Here is a 21,950-nt window from a genome sequence, read left to right on the forward strand (position 1 = left end):
AACCACAACACCTCCCCCCCACCGAGCTCCATCACCCCCAAGAACTCATTCATTCATAGTTTAACTTCCACACAGTTGATTCCCAAATATTCACTATCATTCCAGACCTCTCCCCCAAACTCCACCCGTATATTTCCAGCAATGATCACTTAGAAATGGTCTGCACTCAATTCAAAGACAAAGTACCAATCCATATCATGGAATACTGGGCAGCAGGCTAAGGGGAGACAGAGTTAGACAGATATATAGATGGATATGGAAAGGCCATCAGATACACTATTTTCAATGTAAAATGAATATTTCAGTTTTTTTTAACAAAAAACTCCCAGAAAGGTTGTACAAAAACTGGACAATGGTTACCTCTGGAGAACAGAGCTATGGATGGTGGGAGAAAGGAGAGAGATTCACTATTTACCTTTGCATCATCTATATTTTAAAATTCATTTTATAATTTTATAAAAACTAGTTAATTAATTTTAAAAAGTAATGGGGGCTTCCCTGGTGGCGCAGTGGTTGAGAGTCCGCCTGCCGATGCAGGGGACACGGGTTCGTGCCCCGGTCTGGGAAGATCCCACATGCCGCGGAGCAGCTAGGCCCGTGAGCCATGGCCGCTGAGCCTGCGCGTCCGGAGCCTGTGCTCCGCAACGGGAAAGGCCACAACAGTGAGAGGCCCGCATACCGCAAAAAAAAAAGTAATGGAATATTATTAAATCTCAAAATTGGAAACACATATGAACTTTAAGTCAAAACTATCTTCACAAGCGAAATCTCCCCAGTATAGAAAGTCAAAGAGAGACTCTCCTATGCTGACTTGGGCTCTATAACCAATCATAGCGTAACACAGTCAGCCCTCCACCGGGTTCTGTATTCGCATATTCAACCAACTGTGGATTGAAAATATTCGAAAAAAATTCCAGAAAGTTCCAAAAAGCAAAACTTGAATTTGCCTCTCGGCATCTACTTACATAGAATTTACATTGTATTAGGTATTATAAGTAATCCAGAGATGACTTAAAGTATAAGAGAGGATGTGCATTAGTTACATGCAAATACTATGCCATTATATATAAGGGACTTGAGCATCCACGAATTTTGGTATTAGTGTGTGGGGGGGAGAGGGATCCTAAAACCAATCCCCTCACAGATACCAAGGGACTGGCCATCAGGGTAATTACATTTTACTCAGTTGAAAGATGGGATACCAAGATAAATGGGTGACTCTGAGAGAGAAAGGAGAGCAGGTCCTTTAGCACCTTGAACCCTGCAGTATAAATCCAATGCCATATTTGATGGTTTAGAATCTGCATTCTCAGATGCAACTAAAAAATAAAACCAAAAATGTGAGAGCTGTACACCCCATCAGCTTGTGGCTGCAGTTAGGTACCTGCTCTGCAGCAGTAACTCAGCCACTTGATTACTTAGGTGTGCAGTGTTGGCAGGCAGCTGAGATGCTCACCACTCAGCAGTTGTGGTTCAGGACACAGTTTTCAGAGTCAGAGAAAACAATTTCACTATTTTTATCACAGGATATAGGAATAACTACCCTGTGGAAACAACTCCACCCCACTCCCAACAAACACCTATCTCTGAAACCTCATTACTTCTGGTTTGGCAAGTTAGGAGTAATCAATCAACTATTCTGTCTGTTGGGGCAGGGAAATTGGAAGGAAAAAGCTGGAGAGTAAAAGGGGTGGAGAAAGTTCCAAAACAAATTATATTTTGGATGGATGGTCAAGATTCTACGTTTCCATGCATAAACTTATCAGTTTGGTGGCAAACACTGGTATTTCATTAGAGAGAAAGACAAAAAGAACACAATAGATGAGACAATGAACCGTAGTATGGAACCTCTACTGAAGAGGTAAGAAATTTAACCAGAAAGTTGAACAATTAAAATTTGCAGTAAATAGGGAATTCCCTGGCAGTCCAGTGGTTAGCACTCCACGCTTCCACTGCAGCGTGCCCGAGTTCAATTGCTGGTCAGGGAACTAAGATCCCACAAGCCGTGTGGCACGGCCAAGAAAAAAATTTTTGCAGTAAATAAACTCTGAAAATGAAAACATATGCCTTATTTTAAGGAAACTCACTGCAGCATTTTCACAACTGGAATCAACAGCAGAATGCAGCATGAAATGAACGGACCTTAGAACTGGTAGGATTCCCATGTGATCTTGGGCAAGTTACTCACCCCCCTCTGAATCTCAGTGTTTTCTGTAAAATGGGAACAATGAAAGGAGATAACATATGTAAAATGCCTCATATTAGAAGGCATAAATGGCAACTCCCCTTACGAAGTAGGCATGTTAAGTTATAAAAGATTTTTTTTTTACTTGTGGACAATCTATGTCAAAGTTCCTTTAAACTGCTTCTGCCACATTTAAAATGTGAAAACATTTACAAAAATGCAATAATTCAACGACAATCTCAAAAAGTTAGGTACACTTGCTTCTTTAATTTATTGAGTAGAGCTGTAACTGGAGATGGCTGAAAGAATTTTCAATTTAAAGGAAATATCCAGAAACACAAGGGACATTAGAGAGACGTAGTATGGCAGGTGAAACTGTTGCAGATACAAGGGGAAAATGGAAAGGGGTGAACTGCATGTGTCAAGGCCATAGAACACGTCAGTCATGGAAGGTAAGGGAATCACAGGAAGCATTTATGAAGACAATGTGCAAACCACACTTCAGGAACTCCAAGTCCTAACGCAGTCTGTAAAAAGCGTACGTGAAGATACTCTGAGAAGGTTGTGCACAGGCAGAAAACCAACTGAGTGGCTCAGTTCCCTCCAAAGTGGTCCCGGAATCAAACTCCATCATCAGGAATCAACACTGCTTACCTCCTTCCAGTAAGGCCTGCCCCACAGCTTGGATCATCCTGGGGCACCAGCACTTTAGCTGGTGACTGTGTTTCTTTTCCCTTGTTACATGACTGTCACTCTGATCAAGCACTTCTTTCGTGGAACATATACTCATTTCTGGAAAAATCTTGGTTCCTTCAGGCTCACACTTGACCTTTTCCTAACATTAAAAACTCGTTTACCTGGGGCTTTCCCTGGTGGCGCAGTGGTTGAGAGTCCGCCTGCCAATGCAGGGGACACGGGTTCGTGCCCCAGTCCAGGAAGATCCCACGTGCCGCGGAGCGGCTGGGCCCAAGAGCCATGGCCGCTGGGCCTGCGCATCCGGAGCCTGTGCTCCGCAACGGGAGCGGCCACAGCAGTGAGAGGCCCGCGTACCGCAAAAAAAAAAAAAAAACTCGTTTACCTACCATGTCTAGCTAAAATTCCCAGGGAAGGTGTTCCAACATGACGTAACACTCCCCCCTGTGGTACTAGAAACCCAAATCACTGGGCAAATCAATATATGTGAAAGCCATAGTAATTGGGACAAATTAGCAAAGCTGAATTTTTCTCTATGCTAAATTATATATTTTACATATTATTAATCTGGTATTTACATAAAGGCTGCATTTAACTCAATTCTCTGGCAAACAGCATTACTGGAATTGCAAGTATGAGATTTAAAGTATATAAGCAACTTAACTATACCCTTTTAATAGAGTGTATGTCCAAACACAATCCATACTAAACTGATAGATTTCTTAATATTAAATTAAGTCATTATAGTAGACAGCCATCATCAACTGTTATTGAAGCAATCCTTGTTCTGATTGTCATCAGACAATCACCATATTAGCATTAGATGAGTGTCATAAATCAATGTGAATCTTAAAAGACCCAAAAAAATCAAAGCCAAACATAGGCTGAAACAAAATTCTTATACAATAAGACTCAGGAACACAATGTAGAGAAAAAAAAAAATCCACGTCTTGGTCTTTTGGCTTCAATACTTCCCCCAAAACATTTATTCTAGTTTTTAAAAACCGTAAGCCTCTGAAAAGCCAGTCCCAAAATATTACATACATAACCTAAGTTTTAAACCAATGACTCTCAATCATAGCTGCACATGAGAATCACTTCGAGAGCGTTAAAAAAAAAAATACCAATGACCAGGACCCACTTCCAGAGATTCTGATTTCATTGCTCTGACACAAGGCCCTTGAATTGATCTTTTTAAAAGCTCCCCTGGTGATTCTAATATGCAGCCAGGTGGAGAACCACTACTTTAATACAGCCTTTTGGGACAATAATTGCTCTGAGGTTGATAAACATGCTTTTTGCCTTTTAATGAGATTTTATTAAAACTACTCAATTCATTCCATAGCTAATGAGCAACTGTTACATTGCAGGCACTGTGTTAAGAGAAAGATGTGTAAGATATATTCCCTGCCCTCAAGAAGCTCCCTGTTAGCTAGGTAGAGAGACCCATAAATAAGTAACTGTAATTAAATATGATAAGTGCTCTTGAGGTGTAAGCAAATACAGCATGCCTCACAAACTTGCATGTCATCCTTGAGCAGGGGTCATGCTGCATCATTCCAATTTTAGTTTATGTCCTACCAAAGCAGGAAAGTCAGAAGTTACAGGTTACTAAATACTGAGGCAAATATTCAGCCTACACAAGGCGAAAAGTGTGCATTTTGCTACTCTCTCTCACAGAAACTGCTGTACCATGAAGGTAGGCATTTCTGTGGTTTAATTTGGATGAATCATTCTAAAATTTCCTTCGTGTAATATTACTGATTATGCACTTGCCTATAAAACCATCAATTTGCAAAAGATACAGTAAATGCTTAGGACCATAAAAATTAGCTGATTACCTCTATTTGCATAATACCTTTCCTTTCCAGTAATTGCTACATTTGCTAAGACAAGAAGTTTTAGGACAATGACAGCATTGGAGATTTGTCTCAGTCTCTTGAAAGATGTTACATGGGAAAATGTCATGGAAACAATAGGCATTCAAGGACCATTTGTAAGACTTTCAAAAATAAAAAGCACAGGGGAAAAGAGTTTAAATTTTTTTAAAAAAGATATGGCATCCTCCCAATATTCATAATGGATCAGGCACCCGATTCCCTGTAAGTTAATGGATGAGTGAGTGAGTAGATAAGTAGTGAGGCAGGTGAGTGTGTGGTCAACTGATGGTAAAAAGGTGAAATCCATTTTAAAGCACTTCAGTGAAAATTTAAACCTGTTAAGCCCTAGGGGTCAAAAACAACTTGTGATGCTAATTTGTTATAAAAGAAAAATCACAATTCCAGAGAACCTGGATAGAAATCAACCAGGTTTTCAGTACAAGTGAGGGCTTTCTGTTTAAATCCAGAGTTGAACAAATTCTGAGTTAAAATGCATGCTGTCAGAGACGCTGTAAGAAAATCTCAAGTGAATTTCAATTTCCAGATCAATATATGCTGAGACAATTTACCGGAGAAAACCTTCAACCTTTACACAGGGTGAGGAACACTATCATTACATTCTCTGCCACAAAGGCTACCTTGAATTCATTATTTCACGGAATGACATATTATAAGCGGCACTGGCCAAGTCAGATTTTGTAGGATACGAATGAGAGTTCACGTTCGCAGTAGTTAAGATAGCCATAGAGGAACTATCACCTCAAAATTAGCTTGCTCCCCATCCTTATGCAGCTCTGAAGCAACAGAGGAGATGAATCTAGTCCTACCAGAGGCGTTTCCTGAAAATATTCTATCAATTATAAGTCAGCAGAATACTGACTGAGCTAATGTGACGCTGACCACTTCTTTTCGATATCCAAAGAGTCACATCATCACTCTTTCAGACCTCAAGGAATCAGAACTAGTTACTAACATTGATTCAATGATGCCTATTTTCCGTTATCACAACAGAATTAACATTTTAATCTCACATTTTCCGATTATGACTCTGCTGGCTCATTTAAATCAAATATAACTAAGACACAACAAACATCATTCCCCCCATGCACACACACACACACACATAATTATTTGGGGGCTTTGGGGAAACATCTAATTTACCTTCACTGGGTGCCAAGAATGAAGAAACCAAGGAGATTTTTTTTGACACATTTGTCTCTCTAGAACTGTGCTATTCACATATGGCTATTGAGCACTTGAAATGTGGCTAATCCAAATGAGGAACTGAATTTTTCATTTTATTTAATTTTAATTTTAATTTAGAAAGATACTTGATTCAGTTACTAGAAAACTTTTAGGTATGTTTAGAACAACTTGGGTATGTGAATCTACTTTTGCAAATGCAAATTTTATGAAACTTAAATACAGAACAAGTATTTACGATGACAATTTAGCTTAGTGTCAGAATTGAGATGTGTGGTTAGTGTAAAATACACATTGGATTTTGAAGAGTAAGTATGAAAGAAAGGATGTAAAATAGCTCACTAATGATTTCTATACTGACTACATGTTGAAGTGATAATAGTCTGGATCTATTGGGTAAAAGAAAATATTTTATTAAAATTAATTGCACCCACTTGCTTTTAATCTTTTTAATGTGGCTATTAGAAATTTTACATATATAAAATTACATATGGGGCTCACATTATATATTTTTTGGACCACTCTGCTTTAGAGCACTTCCACAACCACTTTACCAGGGCGCATTTGGATATCCTTCTTCCAGTAGACAGGCTGGTCATGTAACAATAGGGGCAAGGAGTAACACCTCCTTGTATCAACTGGGTCTGAGGAAAGTGTGTAGCAAGCTCTACCCACAATTTCACCATGTGAGGAGACACTGTAATACCCCAGCATGAAAGGAAAATAATAAGTTATCAGCACTTAAACAAATTGAAATCCAGTACTGCAGACAACTTAAAAGAGATAGAGCCAACTGCTCTAAGGTCTTGCTATCATTTCCCAACTGCGGACCTTAAAATAGACGATAAAGCACCGCTTCCAAAAAGAGGCAAAATATTTCAACGGTAGCTATCTAGTAATCCTTAATAACTAAGCAAAAATTTCTCTTAAATCTTATCTCCTCAACTTCTAAAGCCACAGAATACACGCTGAACTAGGAAATCAACTTCAGATCGCCAGCATTTCCCTCACAAGCAAATTAGCAGGATTGTGCACTTGGAATACTGTTTGACAAGAATGAAAAGGAAACTATTCAAAACAGATTTAAGGAATGGACAATTAGATGAGGAACTGCAGATTTAATTCTCAATCAGCACTGTGATTAATCTGATTCCCTGCTTTTCCCTAGTGTAATTATACAACACAGATGAAAGGATGAGCATTTGGACTGTCAGTTCTATATTCTGGACCAGCCCGGTGACTCAAAGCAGACGGCGCTACCACGCTAAGCACCATCCCAACAACAGTCGAGGGAAGCCTCGAACACTGATTTAACAGTCATTGCATAACGAGGCATTAAAAATTCGGAAACCCCCAACTCTTTCCACGTTGGTCTACACCAGGTGAAAAATTTGCTGAAACTGAACGCACCCCGTCTTAAATGGCCCCCTCCAATCCGGGCATGGGGTGAACACAAAGGCATCTATCTAATACCCTGCACAATAGACACACACCCCACAATTTAAAACCCTGGACGTTCTTTCTCTATCTCTCCACGGAAGCAAAGGAAATGCAAGCTGCTCTTTTCGTTAATGGTCTGTGGTACACGCAAGGTAACAATAAGCCCAACTGTTCCCAGGAAGCAACTATAAAATTGGCTCTGCCACGTCCCTGTGCAACCGTCAGATAAAATGCCGACAGGAGATTTCAGCCAGCCCCACGCCTCATGGGGTGGCCAACCTCGGCTCGTCGGCCTCCACGGATCGCCGAGAAGCCCCCAGACAACCACCCCGCGGGGGGTCCAGGTACACGTCTATAAATACTCCCGGGTGAGGAGGACGAGGGAGGAGGGGGGCAGGGCAGGGGGCAGGCCCCGGGCGGGTGCGTGCGGGTGCGGGAGGACCCAGGCATCACTGAAATGCATTTTCCCACACTCCCGCTCCCTCGCGTGGAGACTTACTTGCCGATCACCTCGCACAGCTCGTACACATCCTCGAACAGCACGTCGTCGTCGGCCATGGTCCGGAGGGGACAGTGGCCGCAGCGTGGAGGGCTCCGAAAACGGGGGTGGGGGCGCCAAAGAGCTCAGTGCCCGGCCCCTGGCTCGCCTCCTCCCCTCAGGACCCGCGAGCCCTCGGTGCCGAGGACACTCGAGCGGGGCGGCGAGGCCCGGAGACTGCGGCGCCTTCCTCTGCGGGCGACCGCCCCGGCGCGGGCGGCAGGGCCGGGGCGCTGGAGCGAGGGCGGCCCGGGCCCGGCGCCGCCCGCCCGCCCGCTGCTCCTCGCGCTGCTCGGGCCGCGCTGCCCGGCGTGCGGATCCTCGGGGACCGCGCGGCGCCTCGCTCTCCTCTCGTCAGCCCGCGCGGGCCGCGAGGCCGCGACCGCTCCCTCGGTCGAGGCAGGCTCCGGCGCGGCGCGGGGCAGCTCGGGCTACAGGGGGGGCCGCGGCAGGACCATGGAGGGAAGATCGCCGCGGAGGGAGGTGGCGGCGGCAGATCGGCGCTGGGGACCAGGAGGCGGCGGCAGAGACGCTCCCTCCTCCTTCTCCTCCTTCTGCCGCCGCCGCCCGCCCGCCTGGGAGTGGGAGGGGGCTTCGCGGGACTGGCTCTCCGTGCGGGCGGGAGCCGCGGCCGCCGCCTTCAGCTCCTCCTCCGCCGCCTCGGCCGCCGACCAGCTCGCGAGCCCCGAGCACCCTCCTCGCGCACACGAGCCCTCCTCCCACTCCGGCCGCACGGCTTCCAGAACCACAGGCCCCGCCCACTCCAGCCCGTCGGGAGGCGGTGGCCCAGGGAAAGAGCCCGGGCAGAGCAGCGCATGCGCCCGCCGCGGGCCACGTCACGGCAAACCGGCGGGCGCCGGGAATCTAGAAGGGGCGGGGGGCTAAGGCACGCGGGCGGCATCTGCTTAGGCGGGGGCGGGGCGGGGTCGTCACCCCCGCGACCAAGCAGCGGAAGGGGTCGGGGACAAAAGGCTTGCGACCGAACGCACTTCCTTGGCTCTCTGAGGCGAGAGGCTCGGAAGCCCGGCCGCTCCCTCCTTTTGTAACCAAGAGAAGCCTTTCCCAGTTTCTGCTGGGGGAGGAGGCTGGGAAAGGGTCCTAATGAATGGGAAAGCAAGAACAGAGGCGGCGAGGTTGTCACTCCAGATCTCGCTAGGCGGCTGATGCTTTTAGTGCCACTGTCACTCTTTAATGAAAACGAGGGCTGTGGATGAAGTGTTGTCCCCCTACAAGAAAAGGACCAAACAAAAACTGTCCAGGAAGATGTGCAACAACAAATGGCAATTTACAGAGACAGCTTCTCCCGCATTCTGCCCCAAACTCAAATATCTATCCAGCGCCTACACCCACTAGAGACAGCCTAGAGAGAGGTCAGGAAAGCAGGGTCATACAGAGACTTTAAACCCCTTTGTATATTGCCCCCTCCCAAATTCCCACTACCTACTCTGCTCCTTTTACTCCCTACGAATGTTAGGCATGTCAGGATAAAAATGCAACTAGAGGGAGTGTATGGTACAGGGTCAGCCAGGGAGTGAGGTTATGGGTGTTGCCGCTGTGTTAGGTTGTATTCAATATGAAGATTTCTGTTCAACTGAGCATGTGCGGAATGAGCCAACGCCATCAGACAGGTATATGCCTCAGTTGAGGACCAATAAAAAGAAAAAGAAAGTCTTTGTTCCTCTGCACAGCAGAAGTGCCCGATTAGTTCATAAATCAGCTTCTAGAAATCATCTGGTAAAATTCTCAGTACGGTAATTAAAACAAAAAGAAGAAGAGAAAGAAAGAAAGAAAAAAGATAGTATTTACCAAAGAGTGTGAGGGGGTGGAGACAGCCTATTTTCTCTTCAGAAACGTTTTCTGCAAACCCTTGACCACTCCGTTAAGAGGCTGAGAGATTTGCCAGTGTTAAAGATTTGAGTACTAGACCTTTTTTAAACAATGCAAATCAGAGGGAAAATGTAATTGTATGCGAAGGTTTTCCTCCTTTTCCAAAGAGGTTGTGCATTCTCTAGAGAAGGGAGCTTTAGAGCCCGGGAAACATTGCCTCCATTGAGGGGTCCCACAGCTCCAAGTCACTCACTCCAAATTGGCATGTCCACCTGGTACCTAGTGAATAAGGTGTTACTCCATTCTGCCTTGAAGTGTACAGCGACCCTCACCTCGTCAGCTTCATTTCCTTTCCCCAGTCTAAGTCAGAGCTATGCCAAGTCTTGTCGACTTCATTTTGGGGTTTGTTATCTTCCACAGGAACTTATGCTCAGAGGTTGAAAAGGACAATGACAAAATAAAACAAAAGAAGTGAAGTTGAATAAAAAAGACGACTACAGAGATAGGTTTGCATTCTGCTCATGGAATCACAGCAGGTTTCGATTTGGAAAGAGCCTTAGAGGTCGGCCAGTCCCACTCTGTCATTTACAGATGTGGGGTATGCCACCATGATTGGCCTAATTTGGCATTCCCTGGTCTCTGGCCTTGAATGGTGCAAGGTCTTCCAGTCAGCTCAAAGCTCAGGACTTTCCCCTCACTATGGATGTGAAACACTCTGTTTCTCTCCACCCCATCCCCCAACCATCACGCTGGCCTTGAATAAAGAGTATGCACCCTCATTCGCTGCCAGCAGACATCTTGTGCCCATGAGGGTAGTCAGACCTAAGATGAAGGTGGAACTGAGGGGCAGCAGGGTGGAGATGTCCTCAATGACGTTACCAATCTCTTGTTTAGCCAACTCTCTACACTTTCCCATCATATAAGGCAATGAATTTCCTTACTGTTAAAGCCATTTTGAGTTGGGTTTTCTGTTACTTTCAAAGGAAGCATCTGACTAATGGTACAACAGATGAAAAAAAAAGTTCAGAGACAAATATATGTCCATGGTCACGTACTTAGCTCAGCATCTAATCTGAACCTAGATCTCCCAGCTTCCAGTGTGGTATTTAGTGATACTGAAGTCCTCTGTAATACAAATCCCTCAGAACTTGTACCATGCTTTGTGGCTAGATGTAGCCCCTCTGTTTTCTACAATTAAAATGACCAAGGCTTTTAAATGAAGTTAATTCTTCTCTGGGTTTCTTCCAAAAACCCAATACTCTTCAAATACGCACACGTATAAATGATCAGGTGTCTATAATTTAGTTCCATTTTAGTTTCCATGAAGAAAGTGTTAACTAGGCGCATCAGTTAGATTGTGTTCAGATGTTAATAATTGAATACTCAATAACAGTGGTATAAACAAATGGGAGGACTTACCTTTCTCCTATAGCAAGGAGTCTGGAGGTGGGTGGTTACTAACATTGTTACTCTACGGTGTCATCAGTGACCTAGGTTCTTTCTTTCCACTCTGCCATCCTTGACATGTTAGCTTCTCATTCTCAGGCATGTTGCTTCATCATTACAAGATGACTGCCACAATTTCCAACATCAAAGTGCGTTCAAAGGCAGGAATCAGGAAGGCGGCAAGGGTAGGCAAGGCCGTTTTGCTCCCTCTCCCATCTCTTGTTAGGGAAAGAAAATATCCTTTCCCCATCTCACTGGCCAGAACAGTCACATGGCAACTTTCACCTGCAAGAGAAGCTGGGGATGCGGGGATCTGACTTTTCCTGCCTATTCTTTGAAGGTGGGCAAGGGAGAAGTAGGTGGGGAATTGGCTCTGGCAGCCAATCAGCAGTATTTCCCATACTATGAAAATCATCAATGAATTAATTCTCTATCGTCATTATGATGTAGATATACGCTGAGTATATAATTGGTAAGTCTTTTTAAAAATTCAGAAACATTAAAAGACCCACAAGGATGGGGTTGCTGTTAAACCAATTTGATTCTCAGATGTCAGTGAAAATCTTCAGTGACCTTGAGGTATTGGACTTCACAGTTGCATTAGACATTCTCAGGTTGTTAGGCTCCCACATAATTTCAACATGACACCGATAGACAAGGGGAAAACACGCTCTACAGAAATATTAGCATGAGTACAACACAGAGGTTGGCGTGGCACGGGGTTAATTTACACAATTCAAGGTGCAGCCTCATTCTGTAGCTATGATTGTTTAAGCATATAAATTATTACTGAATTAATGAATAAAATTAAGAATGGCATGATCTTAAACCGGAATAAAGTTATTTCCTGGTGGTGTAAGCATGATGCTCTAAGCTCAAATGAAAGCCACCATCAGTCTCTCCAGAAAAAGCTGCATACACTAAACTTATACTCCGATTCATGTGGCAAATCATTTATTTTATATTCATTCAATGAATGTCTGTGGTAACCACTGAGGCTAGAGCTACAAATGAGGCAGACATGGTCTCTGCCCACTCCAAGTTTTGTTCTAGAAGAAAACAAGTAACAGACAGGTAATTACAATTAAGAGTGATGGTCGTTAGGGTGTGGGAAGTACGGGGAGTAACTAGCCAAGGGACCTATGGGTCACTGAAGGCCCAACTGAAGAAATGTTTAAATGAAGACTGAAGAAAGAATAGAAATTCACCAGATGAAAGGAGTGGGGGCCAGTTGATTCTAGGTAGAGAGGACAGCATTTATGAAGTCCTGGAAATGAGCAAGAATATGCTATTTTGGAAGAAGAACATGATCTTTTGGAGAAGTAGGTCGTGGCTGGATCACAGAGTGTAGAAAGAAAGCGGTCGGGGTGGGGGTGGGGGGTTCGAGAAATAAGCAGCGACCAGAGAGCAGAATGCATCGAATGCCATTTTTAAGAGTTGACCCATTAAAAGACTGCATATTTCAGTGGCACTAGAGTCTTATGTGTAAACTAAGACCCTCAAAGCCTTATGCACGAACAGAAAACTGTAGCACTTTTAGGTAACTCTTCCTTTCCCACTTGCTGCACCCTGTCCTCTTGCTTAGTTACTTTTAGGAGATGCTCCCCGTATAAATATAAAATTCCTTAAATTGTCGGAGCCGACACTGTAGGCGCACCACTCAAATCCTCACTGATGGCTTTAACCATTCCTGGGTGCCCCTCCCCCAGCATCAGCATGTTTTTGCTTCCAAAGCCCACACCTGTGGCTTCAGAGGACTTCCCCCATGGAAGTGCCTGGGAGTTTAGGTCTCCCCCATCTGGCTGTTAGTTCAGGAATGTAAAGTCCAGCTACCTTCACAGGGGTTGGGGGTGGGGGGACAACTCTGAGGGGTTACTTATAGCCTGAGCTCCCCTGTGGGGTTAAGCTGCAGCTACTGTCCACAGGACTTTGTCTGCTTCCCACCCCTTCCCTTTCCTACTCCTCTCATTCCTTAACAGGTTTCTCCTGGGAGTACTTTCTTAATAAATCATTTGCTCATAAATGCCCTTATCAGGATCTGCTTTGAGGAAAACCCAACCTAAAGCAACAGTGTTTTTCCTAGTGACAACTGCATCTGAATCATCTGGGAACTTATGAAAAATGTTAAAAATCTTGATTCCTGGGCCCTACCCAAGGCCTCCTGAATCTCAGTCTCCTGGAGCATGTCACAGGGATCGGTATTTTTATAAATTCCCCAAGTGAGTCTTGAATATCTAAAAATTAAGAACCATTGCCCTAATGCTGGCCGCTGAATATGCTCTCTGAAAAAACAAAAACGGAAACAAAAAAGGACCTAGGGCTGACTTCTTCACTAGGGTGGAGAAACCATAGGAAATGCAAAACACTTCAGGGAGTAGAAGAGGATCTGAATACAAATGTGTTTCCTTCTGTAAACCACTGTCTAAAGATTCATTTTACCCTTCTTTAATATCAATGAACGAGAAACTGGAACCTTTTGTTTTTCAGTGGAAACAAGATTGCCTTTGGATACAGCATAGTGTTGGTATACACTGAACATGTTGTAACTCAAAAGTTAACCAAAAGATATCCCTCCATTGAGCCACTTAAGATCACAAGTACTCGCTGGCCTCCTGGGGACACAACACTGTGCTACGTGCTAATGGGGATCGCAATAGTCAGGATTCTTTTGGTTGCAAGTGACAGAACACTCAAACCAGCTTAAACAATACAGAGAATCTATTGGTTCACATAACTGAGAAGTCAAGATGTATGTAGCTTCACGTGAGGTATGATCCAGGACTCAAATGTTGTCACTGAAGATCCACTTTCTCCCAGTCATATCATTTTTGCATTCTGTGGTACTGGCTTCATCCTTAGGGTCCACAAGGTGGCCCCCAGAGCTCCAGGCTCTCCCCTTGAAGAGGCAAGACAGCTGCCACTGTTTCACACTTTACATCCGTATATATCAGCATCCAGGACAAGAGAGGAGGAATCTTATCCAGTAGGTCCTGCCCCGTTCTAGGATTCACTCCCTCATTGGCCTGGTATAAGGCACATGACTATCCCTGAACCAGTCACTGTAGCCAGGGAATGAGAGTCACTGAATAATTTAACCAACCAGGGCTCACCCTTGAGCTGAGTGTGGAATCAATTTCCTGGCCGAGAGTGGAAGGACAAGAAAGGGCCCCAAAGGAGCATCAGGACACTTTTTGTAGGAGAAGGGCAGAACGAATGGCGGGAGGCTCCCTGTTCTAGTCACCCAAACACTGGCAACTGGCTTTGTCTTAACACTCTACTTCTTTCTCCATGTTCAGCAAGTCACCGGACCCTGTCAATTTTTCTTTCAAAATTCCTTTTAGCTTCTCCCTTTCTCTTCCATTTCTTCAGTCTTCACCACAATGCATTCCCCCATCAACCCATACTTAATGTTGCTTCACTTTACTCACTGGGCTCCTGATTCCAACTGCTTGTCCCATCCTGCTCACCACAGGGAGGCCCAATTCAGGTCCATGAAAGAGAATTCTCAGCATCTATAACAGTGCCTGGTGTGCAGTAGGCATTCAAAAGGTATTTGTTGAATGATGAATGAATGAATGAATAGCCTCATAGCCCTTATCACTTCCTGGAATTCTCTTTTATTTGTTTTGTTTATAGCCTTTCTCCTTCAACCCTTGAACCTAGAAAGTGTCTGGAACATAGTAAATACTCCATATATGTTTATTAAATAAATGGCTATTTGTTTCTTGAATTGGGTTAGAGAATCACTCATAATTAGGAAGAGATTGAGGAGCCAACAGAAACAAAGTGGTTGGATTCTTGGGAAGAAAATGTATAACAGAAGATTTTCATAGAGGAGGGGACAGTCAACAGTATCAAAGCTGAAGAAGTATCAAAGAGAGCAGGGACAGAGAAAATGTCATTGGATTTACTTCCACTAATTCTAGCAGCTATCTTTTGTGTAGGAAAACAAATGAAAACTTCACACAGCATTTGGATTTTTCCTTCTCTCTTAGCTATGAGAGATTTCAATGGTAAAGTGGGAAATTAAGCTGGTATCTCCTCCTTAATTTCCTTTTCTGTACTTCCTGGTACTGTCTTTCCGGCTGCCACTAAACTGCCACTGTACAAGGTAAAAGTACACAATCAGCTGCAATGTGTCTAATGGGTGACTTATATTGAGTCTAGCCCTGGTTAACTTGCAAAGAATCAAGTAAGTCACCCTCAACAGAAAGGAGTATGATTTACTATGTTAAGTGCACTGTGGAAAAGGTCAAGTGATTAATAGGTCACCAATATGAAATACAAGCCTATAAACACTGGTAGGTTTAATCATTTACCCTCCCTGGGCACGGATGGAACAGATCCCCTCTGGGGGTCTTTTCTGGCAGTATGAGTCTGCAAAGTTCTAAAGGAGATACTTCCTTCTCCCCATACCTTCTCATAAGTGATACTTTTTTAAAAAATGGAGACCCTTTTCCTGAAAAATCTTTATTCTCACAGAGATAAACTATAATGTCAGAATCTGTACTAATAAGATGTTTTCCATTTTGGCCAAGAGAAAAAAATAACTATTGGGTTTTCCACAGGCTGTTTGTGGTAATTCCCAGATCTGATAGGAACTCTTCAATGACATTTTGCCTTAAGTATTCTAATCAAATATTTCCCATTCAAGCTTATTTACCTTTGTTATCTATTTTAAATTGTCTTGTAAATGGAGACAATAGCAAGATCAAACTAAAGGGAAAAGATAGAGATTCTAATGGTCTGTAAAGAAATAATGGAAGGACCATTCATTGAGGGCTTATTATAAATGCCAGATACTATGCAAAGACGTTACACATATTTCATTTAATACACATGAGGTAGATATTTTTGCCCTCATTTTACAGATGAGGAAACTGAGACTTGGAGAGACTTGGAGAGAGGTTGAGTAATGTGCCAAGGATTACACAGCTAGAAGCAAAAGGACCAATGTTTGAACCAAGTCTGCCAGATCCCCAAACCTGAATCATTGTGCACCTGACATTGGCTTTCTTGTGTTTCTCTGAAGCAGTAAGTTTTATTTTCTTTTTTTTTCAGATTAAGCAAAGTATGCCTCAGGCAAAGGGAACAATGGGTTGAATAAAAAACAACAATAGTAATAATAATTCCTGCTTACTGAAATTTTATTTAGTGCCGGGCAATGTGCAAAATGTTTTTTAAGCATTTATTTCCTTATTCGATAAAACTTTACTGACCCTTTATTACATAGTAGGCACTGAGTGTATAATAGTGAGCAAAATCAACATGATTCTTGTTCTCTTGGAGCTTATAAGTTAGTGAGAGAGATAGGTATAAATCAAATAACCACAAAGACAAATGTATAATTATTTCCACAAGGGTGCCAAGACAATTCACTGGGGAAAGGACAGTCTTTTCAACATGTGGTGCTGAGAAAACTGGATATCCACATGCAAAAGAATGAAGCTGGAACCTTACCACGTACCATGTAAAAAATTAACTCAAAATGGATCAAAGACCTAAGAGTAAGACCTAAAACTATAAAACTCTTAAAAGAAAACATAGAGGAAAAGCTACATGACATTGGATTTGGCAATACTTTTTTTGGGTATGACACCAAAAGCAGAGGCAATAAAAGTAAAAATAGATGAATTGAATAATATCAAAATTTAAAAATTTTGTGCATCAAAGGACACAATCAAAAGCACCCTATGGAATGGGAGAAAATATTTGCAAATCGTATATCTGGTAAGGGGTTAATATCCAGAATATATGAAGAACTCCTACAACTCAACAATAAAAAAACCAAATAACCCAATTTAAAAATGGGCAAAGGACATGAATGGACTTATCTCCAGAGAAGATACACAAATGACCAACAAGGATATGAAAAGGTGCACAATCTCATTAATCACTAGGGAAACACAAATCAAAACCACAATGAGATGCATCTCACACTCACTGGGATAGCTGCTACAGTATAGGAAAAAAAAACGACACAGAAAATAATCAGTGTTACTGAGGAAGTGGAGAAATTAGAACCCTTGTGCACTGTTCGTGCAAATTTAAAATTATGTAGCTGCTGTGGAAAACAGTATGGCAATTCCTCAAAATATTAAAAATATCAATAGAACTACCATATGATTCAGCAATTCCACTTCTGGGTATACATCTAAAAAAATTGAAACCAGGGTCTCGGAGAGATTTATACACCCATGATTGTAGCAGCAATATTCACAATAGCCTAAAGGTGGAAACAACCCAAATGTCCATCCATGAATGAACAGATACACAAAATGTGGTCTATCCATTCAATGAAATGTTATTCAGCTTTAAAAAGGAAGGAGATTGTGCTACATGCTATACCATGGGTGAACCCTGAGAACGTCATACTAAGTGAAATAAGCTAGTCAAAAAAGACAAATAGGGACTTCCCTGGCAGTCCAGTGGTTGGGACTCTGAGCTTCCACTGCAGGGGGCACGGGTTCGATCCCTGGTCGGGGAACTAGGATCCTGCATGCCTCACAGTGCGGCCAAAAAAAAGACAAATACTGTATGATTTCACAAATATGAGTTATAAAGTGTAGTTAAACTCATAAAAACAGAAAGTAAAATGGTGGTTGCCAGGGGCTGGTAGGGAAGAGGGAATGGGAAGCTATTGTTTAATGGGTATAAAGTTCCAGTTTTGCAAGATGAAAAAGTTCTGGAGGTGGATTGCACAACAATGTGAATATGCTTAACATTGTACACTTAAAAATGATTAAGATGATAAATTTCGTGTTGTATGTATTTTATCACAATTACAAATTTAAAAATCATTCAAGTGTATAATTAAAATATTTATCTCAAATCTTTTTAACAACTCTATGAGAGAGCTTTCTGTGGTACTCATTTTATAGAACAAACCCAGTTTTAAGAGACACCAAGTCCCTTGCCCAAGGAGACACAATTAGTCATAGGTAGAGATGGAATTTGAACCCATTTCCTGAGCCTAAAGTTCATGCTCTAAACTGTCACCCGACTAAGCTAGCCAGGTCTTCAAATGAATCAACCAAATACCTCTCGCTGGGTTTGGTCACTGAGGTTGGAGAAATCCCAGAGCACCCAACAGAGAGTGGAGTGTGGGTAGCAGTTGGTATCAAGGGTGCTGATGAAAGAAGGCTAGTCTCTCATAATTATGCCAGTCCCTCTCCCCTCGCAGCCAATGAGAACTGCATCTAGTGTGGAATCTTGATAGCAGTCTGGTTTCCTATATTTCTATTCCATAAACTTTCTACGTGTTGCCTTCTACACCAAAGATAATACCTACAACCCAAGTGGAGATAGAGGCTAGAAATTTTTACTGGAGTAGCTGCCTTCAAAGCCTGTTGGCAGGGCAGAATGGCGAATGGGGCCTGGGTGTCTAAGATAAAGCCCTTGGTTACATCCCCGAGTACCAGTTAAATCACAGACTGCTTTAGCCTAAAGAAGGTAACTGGTGGATGTGAGCCAGAGAGTACTTTTTGAAGGGAAAGGAAAAAAAAGGGTGACAGATGCCCTGGCCGGATGATCCTGGGGGCCGAGGCTCGGGGTGATTACGGCCTATTGGTGCTACTGTAACATGAAAGAAAATGCTCCAGCTGATATCTTAAGCAGACCGACACTGATAGCGTTGTGAAGACTGTGGTCCAGGCCAAGGGAGAAATACAGTCAGCAGGTAGCAAGAATGGACTTGGGGGTAGGCCGAGTGCTACCTGCTTAAGTGGGAACAAACTGGGACAGAACTTTGGTCAAGTGAAGGAATGTAGCCCTGTCATAAGTTCAAAAATTCCCAAATAACGTTGAGGGGGTAGACATAGTTCACAGTTGCACAAACAAATAATAGCTTCATTCCCAAAAGGTTTAAAAGTCTCTAGAAATTCTTTTGGACCATGAACTTTAGAATATAAAAGTGGCTGGAAAAGGACTCTGGGCATTTTGATAATGCAGCTTTTCTACCCAACGTGATGATTTTCAATAAGAAGAAAAACCTGGGCAAACTGTCTCTCCCCTTAGCCTGTGAGCTACTTTCCTTACAATTACTTTCTCTGAGAGCAATATAACAAATGTTAAAAAGAACACTAGAGTCCAGGATGGTCTGGAATGAATGTTTTATGGAGACAAGGAATATCATTTGAGTGAATTTATGCCATAAAAGACCACATAGGCCACTTAGAATAGTAAGTTGAGGCTCTCAGGCTGCACTGAGAGATTCCCATTCCCTTACGAATAGTTCAATTAAGGCAACTAAATTATCAGTGGGATTGTGGGAAAACCCACTAAACTTGTACACTTAGAATTCAGAGAATTCTAGGACATAGGGGGTCATTTTTTTAACCTGGGGTTGTTTGAAGCCATGAAACCCACCATTAAAAGTCATTACAGGCTTCCCTGGTTAAGAATCCGCCTGCCAATGCAGGAGACATGGGTCTGAGCCCTGGTCCGGGAAGATCCCACATGCTGCGGAGCAAATAAGCCCGGGTGCCACAACTACTGAGCAGCTACTCTAGAGCCTTCGAGCCACAGCTACTGAAGCCCATGCACCTAGAGCCTGTGCTCCGCAACAAGAGAAGCCACCACAATAAGAAGCCCGGGCACAGCAATGAAGACCCAATACAGCCATAAATAAATAAATAAATAAATAAATAAATAAATAAATTTATTTAAAAAAAAAAAGTCATTACGTCCCTGGGGTAAATCCCAGTTGATCGTGGTGTATGATCCTTTTAAGGTGCTGTTGGATTCTGTTTGCTAGTATTTTCTTGAGGATTTCTGCATCTATATTCATCAGTGATATTGGTCTATAATTTTCTTTTTTTGTAGTATCTTTGCCTGGTTTTGGTATCAGGGTGATGGTGGCCTCATAGAATGAGGTTGGGAGTGTTCATTCCTCTGCAAGTTTTTGGAAGAGTTTGAGAAGGATGGTGTTAGCTCGTCTCTAAATGTTTGATAGAATTCACCTGTGAAGTCATCTGGTCCTGGCCTTTTGTTTGCTGGAAGATTTTTAATCACAGTTTCAATTTCATTACTTCTGATTGGTGTGTTCATATTTTCTATTTCTTCCTCATTCAGTCTTGGAAGGTTATACCTTTCTAAGAATTTGTCCATTTCTTCCAGGTTGTCCATTTTATTGGCATAGAGTTGCTTGTACTAGTCTCTTAGGATGCTCTGTATTTCCGTGGTGTCTGTTGTCACTTCTCCTTTTTCATCTCTAATTTTATTGATTTGAGTCCTCTCCCTGTTTTTCTTGATGAGTCTGGCTAAAGGCTGATCAGTTTTGCTTATCTTCTCAAAGAACCAGCTTTTAGTTTTATTGATCTTTGCTATTGTTTTCTTTGTTTCTATCTCATTTATTTCTGCTCTGATGTTTATGATTTCTTTCCTTCTACTAACTTTGGGTTTTGTTTGTTCTTCTTTCTCTAGTTCCTTTAGGTGTAAGGTTAGAGTGTTTATTTGAGATTTTTCTTGTTTCTTGTGGTAGGATTGTACGCTACAAACTTCCCTCTTAGAACTGCTTTTGCTGCATCCCATACATTTCGGATCATCGTGTTTTTGTTGTCATTTGACTCTAGGTATTTTTTTCTCTCCTCTTTGATTTCTTCAGTCATCTCTTGGTTATTTAGTAACGTATTGTTTAGCCTCCATGTGTTTGTGTTTCTTACCTTTTTTTCCCTGTAACTGATTTCTAATCTCATAGCACTGTGGTCAGAAAAGATGCTTGATATGATTTCAATTTTCTTAAATTTACTGAGGCTTGATTTGTGAGCCAAGATGTGATCTATCCTGGAGAATGTTCCATGTGCACTTGAGAAGAAAGTGTAAATCAAGAGATATACACAAATCAATCAATGTGATACAACATATTAACAGATGGAAGAATAAAAACCATATGATGATCTCAATATATGCAGAAAAAGCTTCTGACAAAATTCAACACCCATTTATGATAAAAACTCTCCAGAAAGTGGGCATAGGGGGAAACTACCTCAACATAATAAAGGCCATATACGACAAACCCACAGAAAACATCATTGCCAATGGTGAAAAACTGAAAGCATTTCCTCTAAGATCAGGAACAAGACAAGGATGTCTACTCTCGCTACTCTTATTCAACACGGTTCTGGAAGTCCTAGCCAAAGCAATCAGAGAAGTAAAAGAAATAAAAGGAATACAAATTGGAAAAGAAGTAAAACTGTCACTGTTTGCAGATGACATGATACTATACATAGAGAATCCTAAAGAGGTTACCAGAAAACTACTAGAGCTAATCAATGAATTTGGTAAAGTTGTAGGATACAAAATTAATGCACAGAAATCTCTTGCATTCCTATACACTAATGATGAAAAATCTGAAAGAGAAATTAAGGAAACAGTCCCATTCACCATTACAACAAAAAGAATAAAATACCTAGGAATAAACCTACCTAAGGAGGAAAAGTCCTGTACTCAGAAAACTATAAGACACTGATGAAAGAAATCAAAGATGACACAAACAGATGGAGAGATATACCATGCTCTTGGATTAGAAGAATCAATATTGTGAAAATGACTATACTACCCAAAGCAGTCTACAGATTCAATGCAATCCCTAACAAATTGCCAATGGCATTTTTTACAGGACTAGAACAAAAGATCTTAAAATTTGTATGGAGACACAAAAGACCCCGAATAGCCAAAGCAATCTTGAGGGAAAAAAACAGAGCTGGAGGAATCAGACTCCCTGACTTCAGACCATACT

At 42.3% G+C, this 21,950-nt stretch overlaps 1 protein-coding gene and 1 pseudogene across 12 annotated transcripts in view; both read right to left on the bottom strand.

Annotated features, from left to right (window-relative positions):
- CASK (calcium/calmodulin dependent serine protein kinase) overlaps nucleotides 1-8,577 on the bottom strand; it is a 388,474-nt gene extending 379,897 nt beyond the window's left edge. For all 12 annotated transcript variants that reach the window (XM_027091498.1, XM_027091492.1, XM_027091494.1 and 9 more), the window contains exon 1: nucleotides 7,901-8,577. In XM_027091498.1, coding sequence (XP_026947299.1) covers nucleotides 7,901-7,959 — 59 coding nt within the window. In that variant the 5' untranslated portion in view covers nucleotides 7,960-8,577. The remainder of the gene's footprint in view (nucleotides 1-7,900) is intronic.
- Nucleotides 4,375-4,469, bottom strand: LOC113612006 (uncharacterized; annotated as a pseudogene).
- Nucleotides 8,578-21,950: the final 13,373 nt, after the last annotated feature.

This window comes from Aethalodelphis obliquidens, unplaced genomic scaffold (genome assembly GCF_003676395.1).
Source record: "Aethalodelphis obliquidens isolate GAN/ISIS:26980383/991018 unplaced genomic scaffold, ASM367639v1 scaffold71, whole genome shotgun sequence".
Taxonomy (NCBI): domain Eukaryota; kingdom Metazoa; phylum Chordata; class Mammalia; order Artiodactyla; family Delphinidae; genus Aethalodelphis; species Aethalodelphis obliquidens.